The sequence below is a fragment of the Narcine bancroftii genome, chromosome 5, assembly GCF_036971445.1.
Source record: "Narcine bancroftii isolate sNarBan1 chromosome 5, sNarBan1.hap1, whole genome shotgun sequence".
Lineage (NCBI taxonomy): Eukaryota > Metazoa > Chordata > Chondrichthyes > Torpediniformes > Narcinidae > Narcine > Narcine bancroftii.
In genome coordinates, this window is record NC_091473.1 from 38,372,032 (window position 1) to 38,385,310 (window position 13,279).

Sequence of the window (13,279 nt, forward strand, 5' to 3'; positions counted from 1 at the left end):
AATAGCCCATATCCAGCAGCAGGAAACATTACATGAGGGGTTGCAGACTTTCACCCTCTTCCCATAGGATGAAGGCCAGGGCCTCAGTGGATCTATTCAGCAGTCCTTTCCTTAGCGGGGGACCTGAAGCCATATATCCAGGTGGCTGTACACTGGGAAATGGGGAATGCCCAGCACTGAATGGCGCTAGTAGATACTGGTGCTGAGCACACCATTATCCCCAGTAATCCAGCAGGTTGGAGGGGACCACAGATTTCTGTTATCCCTGCCAGAGTTTACCCTCCACCTCTCCATAGGTAACAAACCTCCCCGACCCGTGTCTGATCTGGTCACAGACTCTCCAGAGTGCAAATGTGCTAAAGGGGCAGTCGCTTCACACCAACAAAGGAAAGTTCACCTTTGGGGTTGCCCGGGCAACTATTATAATAAAGCTACTAAGTGGGCACAGATCATCATTCTCCCCTCCAAGTTAGTCAGTTCCTGACTGAACCAGGTACCAGGGGCCAATGAAGAGATTGCCGAGGCTATTGACACCTTGCTACAAGAGAAAGTCCTCAAATCTGGCATTTCCCCATCTAATAGCCTGATCTGGTCTGTGTGCATGTGGTGGATGGTGGCTGACCATTGATTATGGAAAATTAAATAAAGATCCCCCTCTTCACCATCACTCCTGCCAGCCCACCTGTGTTCACCTTGCTTGAAGGCATCTGGGGGAGAGAGATACTAAACTCTGGAATATTGAAATTGACCTTGCTTATGCTTTCTTTTCAATTCCCCTCAGTTCAGAGTCACAGGACAAATTTGCTTTTCTTGGGAGGACAGTCAATATACCTTCTGTCACCTGCCCCAGGGCTATGTCCACAGCCCTTCACTATGCCTGGGATTTAAAAATATCAGCATTCCCCTGGTCATCGACACCACACATTATATCAATGATATCCTCCTTCAAGGCCCCTCAGAGTCCCTGAATACTGTAATTTCTGCACTCCGTGCTCGTGGCCGGGCCATTAACCTTGAGATTGTGCAGACAGTCAGACAGTCCTGTTCCTAGTAATACAGTGGCATTCAGGCCACAGAGAGATCCCAGCCACTACCAACAATAAAATTCTTAACATGGCCGTGACCACCAATAAAGTAGAAACCTAGAGCTTTGAAGGCCTCTTAGGCTACTGGCGACAACACATTTCCCAACTTAAAATGTTACTCTGCTCATTGTACCGTGTCCAGGAAAAAAGTTACCTTTCAGTGGGATCCAGAGCAGCATATGGCTTTCAACATGGCAAAACAGGCCAATGAGCAGGCACTACCACTGGCCAGACAGGGGTCCCCTTCGAGCCACAGTTTTCTGCCGCCGCTACAATGGCTGAGTGGAATCTTTTGCAAAAGATGAGAGGTTGCAGAGTCCCACTCAGCTTCTGGACAAAGACCCTTCCTGAGGCCATGTCCTGTTGCAGCTCATTCGAACACCTGCTGCTAGCATGCTATCTAGTGCTCCTTGCCACCAAGCACCAAATGGCTGGTGAGACCGTCACACTCCGACCTCAGCTCCCTATCAGGCAATGGGTCAAGTCCACTGATGCCACCCACAAGGAGGGCTGTGCCCAGCAGTCCTCAATTGTAAAGTGGAAGTGGTACATCACGGACGGCGCTGAGGCAGACTCTATGGGGGTGATCCAACTGCACAAGCAGGTCATGTCCCTCCTTAAAAGCAATGCATCCCCTCCTCAGATCCCTGCAGTACACCACTCTCCCGTAAACTGGGACCAGCCTTTCGATAGGCCTGGTTTACAGATGGCTCCAGCTGGTGGAAGAGTGGCAAGTCAGCTGCACTACACCCCGCTATGGGCAAGACATGTACACAAGAAGGAATGCAGGGATCCAGTCAGCTGACCAAGCCAGTTGCATAAAAGTCACACTCTGAGAAACCACACGCCCTATCCGTATTTACACTGACTCCTGGGCTCTGGCCAATGGAATGGCTGCATAGATACCCCTGTGGTATGACATGGGCTGGAAAATTCAGTCGCTTGATCTGGGGTCAGCAGCATTGGTGGTTTATTTTGGAGCAAGCTAGGTAGTGAGTGCTCATGGTCCACCATGTGGATGTGCACAGCAACTGAGACATGGTGGAGGCTGTACACAATGCTGCTGTGGATCATGCAACACAAATCTGCTCAGCCATCCTGCACCCCAATTACACTGACCTCAGTACACTGGCAACGTGGGCGCACTGCAAGACCAGGCATCTGGAGGTCCCATGGCATGTGACAGCAGGCAGAGAGTCTAGGGATGGCACTTGCATTGGTGAAGTTAGAACTGTGGTGGACAATTGCCCCACCTGCCAGCAGGTCAAACCATGGAGCTGGCCAGTGGATCCACCAGGTCACCTTTGCTGCAACAAGAGAGTAGCCAAGTATGACAGGTTGACTACGTCAGGCCGCTCCCACAGCAAAATAAAAGCAGTACGTCCTCACAATGGTTGACACATACGTAGGGGTCCTGCTGGGGGTGCCCAGGGAGGGGAGGGCCAACCAGGACAGTACGATTAAAGGGCTCTAATACCACTCTTCTATTTATGGAGTATCATAAAGTCCAACCAGGTGACTCACTTCACAGGGATAAAAGTACAGAATTTGGTGGTGGAGGCTGACATCTGTGGCCTGCTGCACATCCCCTACCATCCACAGGCATCTGGTTTAACAGAATGTTTGAATGATCTACTTAAGGAGAAAATTTGAAAACTGATGCCCAAACATGCATTACAGGAGTGGCTCAGTATGCTCCAGAAGATAGTAGATCAGTTAAATTGGCACCCCACTGGACAGGGAGTTCCCCACTCTTACATCATCTGGCATCCCTCAATGCTCCCAAAGCTGATGAATTCGACATGCATGACTCCAAGGAGTCCGGTAGAGTATGGGTGCAGCAGCATAAGGTCCACTGATAAAAGGGGAGATCACTGTGCATGGTCTGGGCAATATGGTATGGGTTGTGATACCGGGAGAATCGAACCTTTCATGTTACCGTACTAACCAACTAACCTGATGTGAGTGATTTCTCTCAAATAACACCCCCCCCACCCCCACCCAAAGAGAGACTACCCTTCAATCTGCTCATTTTCCAGCCTATGCTGATCAGCACTGTACAAGCCTACTGTTATGAGCTCAGAGGACCCCAAAACCCAGCAGCATTAGATATTCACCTAGACAAATCATTACTTAAACAAAAATTGTTTTTAATTAGCTTTAAACATGAAAACATAATCACATTTTAACTTATCACTGTTAACTTAACCTAGCTTAACCACTTTTTAATTCTAAGGGCACATGTATATGATATGTGTTTAAGTTTAGAAAAGTTATTTGATTCACAGTCCATTCTCACTTCTCATTCCTTCAAGTTCACTAGTATCAGGCAATTCTTATACTGTGCACAGAATTTAACAATTATGAATTTTACCAGGCTTTGGTGCTTGAAAGGTAAATGGTTGCTGCTCAGGAAGGTTCTTGATGGTTTTCAGAGAGATTTGTTGCTTTTGGGACACCCACAATTGATTCCTTTTAATCGGCCACTTCTGTGCCTTGCTGAAGAAACTTTCCCCATCAAGGTTTTCCAGATGATAATCTCTTTCTTTCAGGTCACCACAGATTTCCTTTTTGTTTCCCTTATTTCGAGTGAAACATTAGGCAGCTAGTCCTCTCCTCTTGTATGAACCACAAGGGCTTTGACCAGGCTGAAATAAGCACTCACAACCCATCTTCCAAATGGGGGTTTTCCACAAGCTTTCCAGCTTGTCCTGTTCCAGTCCTAGCTGTTGCTGCTAACTGTAAAACTGCAGAGCTGATCTCTCTCTCTCTCTCTTTCTCCCTCTCTCAGAGAAAAGCTTGTTTGACTCCCTTTCTGCTTGCAAAACCACCTGACCCTCTTAGAACAGCAAGCAGCACTCCCAGACACCCTGCAGCTCTGAACCTACTCCTCTGAGTTCTTTCATCTGTTGCTTTGCAAAACAACAATCCATTACTGAAGTTCTTTGGGCACTCTCCAAAGGTTTTGCAAAGACACTCGGAGCATGAGCAGTCTGGCTTGAGCAGAGCTCCAGTATTTTAAATGAGATGTGTTCTGAAGTGTTGTATGTGACCTACACTAAAAAATACCTGCCCCAATTTATATCCCAAAGCCATTTCCATATACAATATAAAACCAACATAATGGTCACATTATGAATACGCACATAAGACCACATCACCACAGGGTCTTCCACCTATGCTGACCTCACTTGACAACAGCTACATGAGATACTTGCAATGATGCCTTTCTTCCACAGCCACCTCACTGGGATGGGTGCTTCAGAAACTGGTTTATTTTTTCTCTCCATATAATTTTGTATACATACAATCCTGACTCTCCCAGTGAGTTCACAAAGGAAGCACGCCTTGGTAATGTGGTGCACCTAGTTCAGTCAACACTGGTATAAGCATTCAACAAGAATGTGAGCTGGAACACCATCCTGGCACGAGATGAGCAAAAGCCCAGCAATGGGATGCTCCTACGTGAATCACTGGAATGCCCTGTATACAGGTCAGCTGGGCCGACCCCTGACTTCCCAAGGGACAGCACGGCGGTGGATATCTGGGATGCATGCCTCTAAATGATGGGAGAGCACCCGGTAGGATGGCCCCAGTGGTAGAGATGCTGGCTAAGAGATGCTGGCTAAAGGAAGAGCAGTGGTACTTTGGATTAAGGGAAAGCTGGATGACCTTGCACTACCTGCTTGCAGCCAAAGGCGGTACTGGTGGTGTTGTCGGTGAGACCACATATGAGAGTCAGTGACTGACACAAAAAAACCAGTCCGGGGTGGGGGGGTGGGGGGGGCAGTTCCTTTAGTACAACACTCCATGAGGAGAAAAATGACCCTGTGGGTCTGCAGGGAGTTGGTAGGCTTCTGGCATTTTCTGAAATAATATCTTCACACTTCAGTTGTGCCTTATCTATTTATGCATGCGAACAATGTATCTACCTTTTGTTACAATGTATTTTTTTTTGTAATAATGGCAAGTGGTGTGTCTTTCGAGGGGTGGAATGTAGTGTGGATTGTGGAAGGTCAAGTGACCACTCCGTCTGGAACCTGGTGGGAATGTGGATTGTGGAGGGTCAACTGATCTCTCCATCTGGAACCTAGTTGGAATTTGCATCACCTGCCAATTAAGGTTGGACTCTGCCCATCCATTGATGCACTCCTGACTAGTGGCCTGTTTAATCACCTACTGAGTCCACCAGGTGCAATATCTCCCTCTCTTTTCTCCTCAGCCCTGAGATGAACCCTGCTGTGGACAATGCTAGAGGAATTGTGGTAAGGTGGGTAAGACATAGGGATCTGGATTCTTGTGTACTGTTATAGTTGTAGACTGCATCTGAGCTATGCCCATGTTAGACAAGGAATAGTGGGTAGCATATTGAAGACCTTGGTTGGGATAAGTCCGTGTAAACAGTTGCTAGTATTAAGCAAGATTTGACCGGGTTGTACTGTGCTTTTGAGAGTGTAAGCAGTTACTGGATACATGTTCTCTCTCCAGAGCTGCTATGAATGTCCAGCTTTTTCTTTATTTCAGAATTCAGCACCTGAATTAAGTAGTCCCCCATAAAATCAAAGTGCTCACAATAGTTGAAAGTCCATATTCTTTAACTTTGTAACCAAATCAGATTGCACTAAATGTGTTTTAATGCAAAATTGCAGCAAGAGATATGAAAGAAAAATACTGTTACAAGTCGAACTATATTAAATCTTCTTCTTTAAATGCATCCAGCCTTTCACTGTGCATGATATAAGAGCTCAATTCCTTTATGTGGGAGTGAGGCATAATCATTTCAATGACAAATGTATTTGTCTTTAAACTTCTGTAGTCCAAACAATTTAAATATTGGCTATAACTACATATTAATGGGCCAAATTTCTTATTGCAAAGCTCAGATCCAATTTAACTCTGATAATATCAAATTTGGGAGTTTAGTTGTTACTATATATTCTATTTCTATGTCATTTTTTAAAAACTGATTGCCTATTGGTTACAGCAACATTATTGCTAAAAATCTGTCCCTGAAAGCTGCTGGACTCCAGCAGTAAAAAGGAAAAGGACAGGCCACGTTCTGAAAAGGAGAAATCAAGGTGAAGTTTGGGAGAGCTTTGAATGATACCAGGCAATGGCTTTCAACCCTTCTTCACCCACAGATGACCTTTAAATGTTCCTTACTTAACATGGTTCACCTGGTGTACATCCAACTGACACAATACTAATTTGAGCAGGTTGGCTGCGGATGATGGGGATAGTGAACTCAAACCCCTCTTTGGATCACTAACAGGATTCTGTTTTGTTTTGGTGGGAAAGTTTGCTTTTTTTGTCATCAAATGTATAACCTTCTCTTATCTATTACTTAATTATTATATAATTAATATTTGTCTTCACATCATCACAGGCCATCTAGACCCAATCCATTTACCACCAGTGGTCCACAGTCCACAATTTGAGAAATATTGATACAAGGAAGCAGGAGTATCACAGGCTTCATTGACACCAGAGAATTAGAAGGTGGCTGCTGCATTTGCCCCATCGGGTATCTATTGGTTCTCAGTAGATCAGTCTCATTCTCCAATTCTTTCCAAGTTATTTTTTTCCTCATGCTTACCCAACTCAATTTTGAAGTCACTAATGACTTCTGTTTCCTCAACCATTACAGTCACTGAGATTCTGATCATAGCTACCATCTGCATAATTATTTGTTCACCTCAGAGAGAAATATGCTGGAGCACTTTTTAGATGGTGAGATTGAATGGTTTTGGAGGGAACATGGGTGGTCTTGTACACAAATCAGAATTTACAGGTACAGGAAGCTGTTACAAGAACAAACAGTACATTGGTATTTATTGCAAGATTATTCAATAAATAGAATAATACCTAGTGTTGCCGAAAATGTTCTCCCAGAATCATAGTGTGGCTTTCATGCAAACAGAGAAACTACTGACATGGTCTTTGCCCTCAGACAGCTCCAAAAAAAGTGCAGAGAACAAAACAAAGGACTCTACATCACTTTTGTTGACCTCACCAAAGCCTTCGACACCGTGAGTAGGAAAGGGCTTTGGCAAGTACTAGAGCGCCTCGGATGACCCCCAAAGTTCCTCAACATGGTTATCCAACTGCACGAAAACCAACAAGGTCGGGTCAGATACAGCAATGAACTCTCTGAACCTTTCTCCATTAACAATGGCATGAAGCAAGGCTGCGATCTCGCACCAACCCTCTTTTCAATCTTCTTCAGCATGATGCTGAAACAAGCCATGAAAGACCTCAACAATGAAGATGATGTTTACATCTGGTACCGCACGGATGGCATTCTCATCAATCTGAGGCACCTGCAAGCTCACACCAAAATACAAGAGAAACTTGTTCGTGAACTACTCTTTGCAGACGATGCCGCTTTAGTTGCCCATTCAGAGCCAGCTCTTCAGCGCTTGATGTCCTGTTTTGCGGAAACTGCCAAAATGTTTGGCCTGGAAGTCAGCCTGAAGAAAACTGAGGTCCTCCATCAGGCAGCTCCCCACCATGACTACCAGCCCCCCCACATCTCCATCGGGCACACAAAACTCAAAACGGTCAACCAATTTACCTATCTCGGCTGCACCATTTTATCGGATGCAAGGATCAACAACGAGATAGACAACAGACTCGCCAAGGCAAGTAGCGCCTTTGGAAGACTACACAAAAGAGTCTGGAAAAACAACCAACTGAAAAACCTCACAAAGATAAGCGTATACAGAACCGTTGTCATACCCACACTCCTGTTCGGCTCCGAATCATGGGTCCTCTACCGGCATCACCTACAGCTCCTAGAACGCTTCCACCAGCGTTGTCTCCGCTCCATCCTCAACATTCATTGGAGCGACTTCATCTCCAACATCAAAGTACTCGAGATGGCAGAGGCCGACAGCATCGAATCCATGCTGCTGAAGATCAAACTGCGCTGGGTAGGTCACACCTCCAGAATGGAGGAACATCACTTTCCCAAGATCGTGTTATATGGCGAGCTCTCCACTGGCCACCGTGACAGAGGTGCACCAAAGAAGAGGTACAAGGGCTGCCTAAAGAAATCTCTTGGTGCCTGCCACATTGACCACCCGCCAGTGGGCTGATATCGCCTCAAACCATGCATCTTGCTGCCTCACAGTTCGGCGGGCAGCAACCTCCTTTCAAGAAGACCACAGAGCCCACCTCACTGTCAAAAGACAAAGGAGGAAAAACCCAACACCCAACCCCAACCAACCAATTTTCCCCTGCAACCGCTGCAACCGTGTCTGCCTGTCCCGCATCGGACTTGTCAGCCACAAACGAGCCTGCAGCTGACGTGGACAGTACCCCTCCATAAATCTTCATCTGCGAAGCCAAGCCAAAGATTCAAGTTAAAGAGTACAGATAGCTTGACTCACTAATATGGAAAACTGCTGAGACACAAGTCACTAGAGATGATGGAATCTGGAGCAAAAAATCAAACTGCTGGAGGAACTCAGCAGGTCAGGCAACACCTGTACCTGCCGAACCCACTGAGTTCTTCCAGAAATGTGCTTTTTTGCTTGAATATAGTGTACTGATCTGGTGTCTCCATCTGGGAAAGGACCTATTTGACATAGAAGTAGTACCACAAAGGTTCATCAGATTGCTTAGCATCTTTTATTTTTCATTCTCATGCCAACATCGCCAAGAATCCAGTAAAACCAACTAGAACAAAGATTGAGACCTAGTTTGGACCATAAAAGGTAGAAGGTCCTGCTCTTTCAAAGCCTAAACTGCAAGGTATTGGATCTGATGTTGGGACTATTGTCATTGAAAATGCCATTGTATGGGTGACTCACGACACTATTAAAGGAGAATGGTAGGATTGTGGGGTGTGGGAGGGAGCCCATGAAGTGGAATAGTTCATGGGAGGAGGCGGGGGTGGCTAATAATGTCCTCTGTCAGGGACCCAGCCTTGATGAGTTCTGAAGAAGGATCTTTGAGCTGAAATGTTAACTGTTTTTCTTTCTACATATGCCATGCATCTGCTGGTTGTTTCCCCTCAACATTTTTCTGTTTTAACCCTAGATTTCCAGTGTCTGCTTTTGTGTTCAATTTTATTTTCAGCCCACATTATAAGCAGGCACACTTCCACCAAAATTTTCCCATTATCTTTCAGCAGTCAGTGCGAAAAACAAACAGACAGCTTCTCTTGAATGCAGTACTGTACTTTAATTTGATCATTTAGTGGGAATCACCATGTATTGTACTTGCATTGAATAAAGGAATCATATCCAGATACAATGAACATCAAACAATAATAGTGTTGCTTTACACCAAGATTAAGCGTTAGACAAGTGTTTAGTTCAGCTTTTTCAAGAATTACATTGAGGTGTTGATGAGAGCCACCTGAAAGTTGTCCTTTAAGTTTAAAATTTTGCACAATACTAACTTATTTCATTTCAGCAAAACGCTTTCTTTTTGTTGGATCATTATAATGGTGCAATCTAAACAATATGACTGCCTTATTTTAGGCAACTTTGGTCTGGGTAGTGTATAACACCCTGCTTCAGAAGAAGGATTAAGATTTTGCTACTAACAAAACAATTGGTTTGTTACAGAACAAAATCAAAATATTCAAGTCATTGGAGGGCCATTCAGCACATTGTGCCTGAGCAAGTCAGAAGTGACAGAGTAGCCTCATACCACCTTCCAGACTTAATCTGTTGCTCTACAGGGGACAACTCTGTGATTGCTCATCCAGGTGCTGCACTTCTGCATCTTATTACTTTTTCAGAAGCAAGTTGCAAACCCTCTAATTGAGGTCAAATGTATTTTCATCGTGATTCCTCTGATCCTTCTACTAGTTTCCTTAAGTCAAACCTGCTGATCTATACCCCCTGACCCCCACTCCCACTAGTGGATATTCGCCTTTCCTATTTACTGTACTCGGCCCTATTTTGCTGTAGAGATTGGCTTTTACCCTCCAACAGCATAAATGTACCAAGTCACATGCAGAATGAGCTGATATGATTGCAATAAGTAATAAAGGGTATCTCAGACCTGAGTGGATAGGCCAAGTGACCTCCTGAACCAATAAGATTTCAGGATTGTATAGTTGAAAACATGAGGATTGAGAAGGAGATGTAAATTTAAGGACTGAATCCAACCAAAATCAGGCACAAAAAATAGAAAAATTTGCTTGAAAACTCCATTGGTTTCCTTATTTTTTTAAATTTATTAGTAATGGCCTGTCCATGTTAAGCCAATAGCCTCTGTCCGGTGAGGTTAGTCAAGTAAAATAGTAGCTTAGTGTTTTTTTCCCCCACTTTTTAATGTAACATGGGTTGAAAAACCATCTGTATTCTTCTATAAGATTTGTTTAATATTCTATTTTATTCTCATGTACCTATGTAACATTTACACGATGAAACTAATACAAATATTGAAAGAATTTAAAAAAAAATTACAATCTCTAACAAGTCTGACTGAATTAGGTTCCATACCTGCAATAAATTTTAGTCTAGAGTTGGGGGTTGGAGATTGATACATACCTTATTATTAAGGAGAAACTTAAACTGGAATGGATACAAGTAACTTCAGGCAGTAACTTGGTTTCCATGAATACATGTTCAATATGGTTTTTGCAGGGTTAACTCCGAAGAATTATGTTTCAGTTTGAAACATTTTTGATTCAAGTATAAAATTGTCTCTCATCCAAACCTGCTGTATCACTTTGTGTAAATGACTTTGAGCATCATTAGTAACTCCACTATTGTTTTTACAGCAAACATAGCTCATTGGGATCTAGTTTAAAAAAAAACACTGTTCAGGTTGTTATGATAATAAGAATGGTTAAGATTGTACTGTGTAAATTATGTAATTGATGTTCAGGTTTTTCAAATGGATTACATTGTCAGGTCAATGGTTTTGATTACATATGCTAGAGATTACTTTAAATACATTCACATACCACCTTTGCAATCATTTGCACAATACCACAAAACTAAATGTTAGAAAGACAGGAATAAACAGTTACTTTGTGCTTCAACATCTGCAGCTAATGCCAAAAGATCTAGTAGAATATATGAACTGTTTTACACATATATAAATCCAATATTTCTACAACCACTATTTCATTAGTGTGGGAACAGTCACACCACATTGCAGGCAGCTACATAACTGGCTGTACCAAGGATTAACTGGGAGGGATAGCTGTGGCAAGTTGCAGAAGATGGTTGTACTTCCATTTATAAAATTAAGCATTGTCCATCATAAAGATTTTTTTCAATATTTTAGGATTGTCTGATGCAGTTATTTTAACTACTGCAATTAATTAGAAGACATTACAAATACACACTTGCATGCTAAAAATAAACCATCTTTACAAATCTTTACTGATAAATAAACTAAATATATTTTACATTCAAGCATGTAAAGACTTCTGAACAAAATGCAGTCATTAAAAGTGAACATACAAAGGTAAATTTCAATCTAGTGTAAACATATTTGTTCTACTACATCACATAAGGTGCTCCAAAATATCACCACATCAAAGTAGGCCACAGAGTATAAAAGGTACAATAATTTCATGCAGGAGCTATTTTAAAATACATCGCAATTTTTTTTTTTTTAAAACAGTCAGCGAGGGACACTTACTTCTCACTCAAATGCCAAAAGTTAAATTCAATTTTACCTGTTTGTTTCAGAAGAATCTATCACAGATTGGAGGAATAAACCATGAACAAGCAAAGCACACTTAGTGCATTTCAACAGTTTAAACACATTTCACTATCTCAATACAACATAAAAAAGACAAGCACCAGAAGTAATTTACAAAGCAGAACTGACTTATGATAACCATCAAAACTTAAATACCATATTAATGTTTGAACATCTGGACACTTATTAAGAAACTTTTGAAATTACTGTCACTTTCTACTGATATTTTTCATTACCAATATCACAGCAATACTCAATGCCATTTGATGAATTAATCCTAATGAAAGCTTGGCACTGTGAAGAGCTCAGACAAAAAAAACAACACACACACACACCGATGTTGCACCTGAAGCAGGTTACATTTGATTGCTAAAGGAAGTTGGAGGTTGCTGGCTGTAGCCACCCTGGCTGTATCCTCCAATCTGGCCATAGGAAGCTTGCTGGCCAAAACCTGGCTGTTGTCCATAGCCCTGCTGGTTGTATCCACCAGTTTGACCGTAACTTTCTTGATCACATGAGCCCTGGTTGTAAGGTTGGTTGAATCCACTTGGGGCTGGCTGCTTTTCCATGGTGCTTTGAGAGTGCCGTTGACCTGATGTATGCCAACCAGTCTCTTTGAACACAAACCAAATATTGCCAGCCCACAGAATAAAGTTAAGGAATCCAAACACCTATGGAATTGAGAGAATGTTCAGTTTCTATTTGTTGAATTTTCCATTTTTTTTTTGCAAATGATCATTGTGGTTTTGAAGAAAGTTGAATTAAATACAAGGAACAATGTATTTAGAAAGTTTAAGCAGATATACCTCGTAGGGTTGAGCTGTCTTTGTAAAGCAAACAAAAGTATAAATCATAAGTGATAGAGTTGTGAGGAAAAATTTTAAGTGCTCTGCCAGGATTCACTGCTTCACCTGACAACAGCCCCCATGATACAGATGAAATTGGTGAATTTGTATTTTGAATATTAATCTTGGTAACCTGATTGACAATTAATTCACTGAGAATTTCACACACAGTGGAAAGATTTGAAATAGGGGTGAAAATTGTCTTCTACTTCTAAAGGTAAATGCTAGAGCATTTGTACTCCCGCCTTGTGCCTGGTAACATTTCGGTGACTTGATTAGAAAATTGGAAAGCAGGTAGACGGGACAGTTATCACTTCAATATTTGTTTAGAATTAGTATCCAAAAAGAAGTTTCAAAAACTTCTGATGATACTTGAATTTTAACAAAACTGCAATAGCTCAGATTCCAAATATATTTTCAGAAATAGTCAATTTTTAAAAATCTTATTAATTAATTTGTTTAAACCTTTCAGTACTCCAAAACATAGCTCTGAAGGCAAAAGATCTATAAGGCATAAATAATTACTTGGAGAAACAGAACCTGTCAGCATTCACTGTGATTCCAAGTGAGTCTGAAGAGCTCCACCACCTGTAATTGCTATTATTATACCATCAATAAAGTCAGACCTTGTAAGAAAAAATCAGATCAGCAGGAAAACAGTTATGTCTTTAG

General features: G+C 42.4%; 1 protein-coding gene across 1 annotated transcript in view; it reads right to left on the reverse strand.

Moving 5' to 3' along the window:
* Positions 1–11,544: 11,544 nt before the first annotated feature.
* The window catches only part of synpra (synaptoporin a), a 316,240-nt gene continuing 314,505 nt past the window's right edge, over positions 11,545–13,279 (reverse strand). The window contains exon 6 of the mRNA XM_069937154.1: positions 11,545–12,433. Within this exon, the coding sequence (XP_069793255.1) occupies positions 12,119–12,433 (315 nt within the window). The 3' untranslated portion in view covers positions 11,545–12,118. The remainder of the gene's footprint in view (positions 12,434–13,279) is intronic.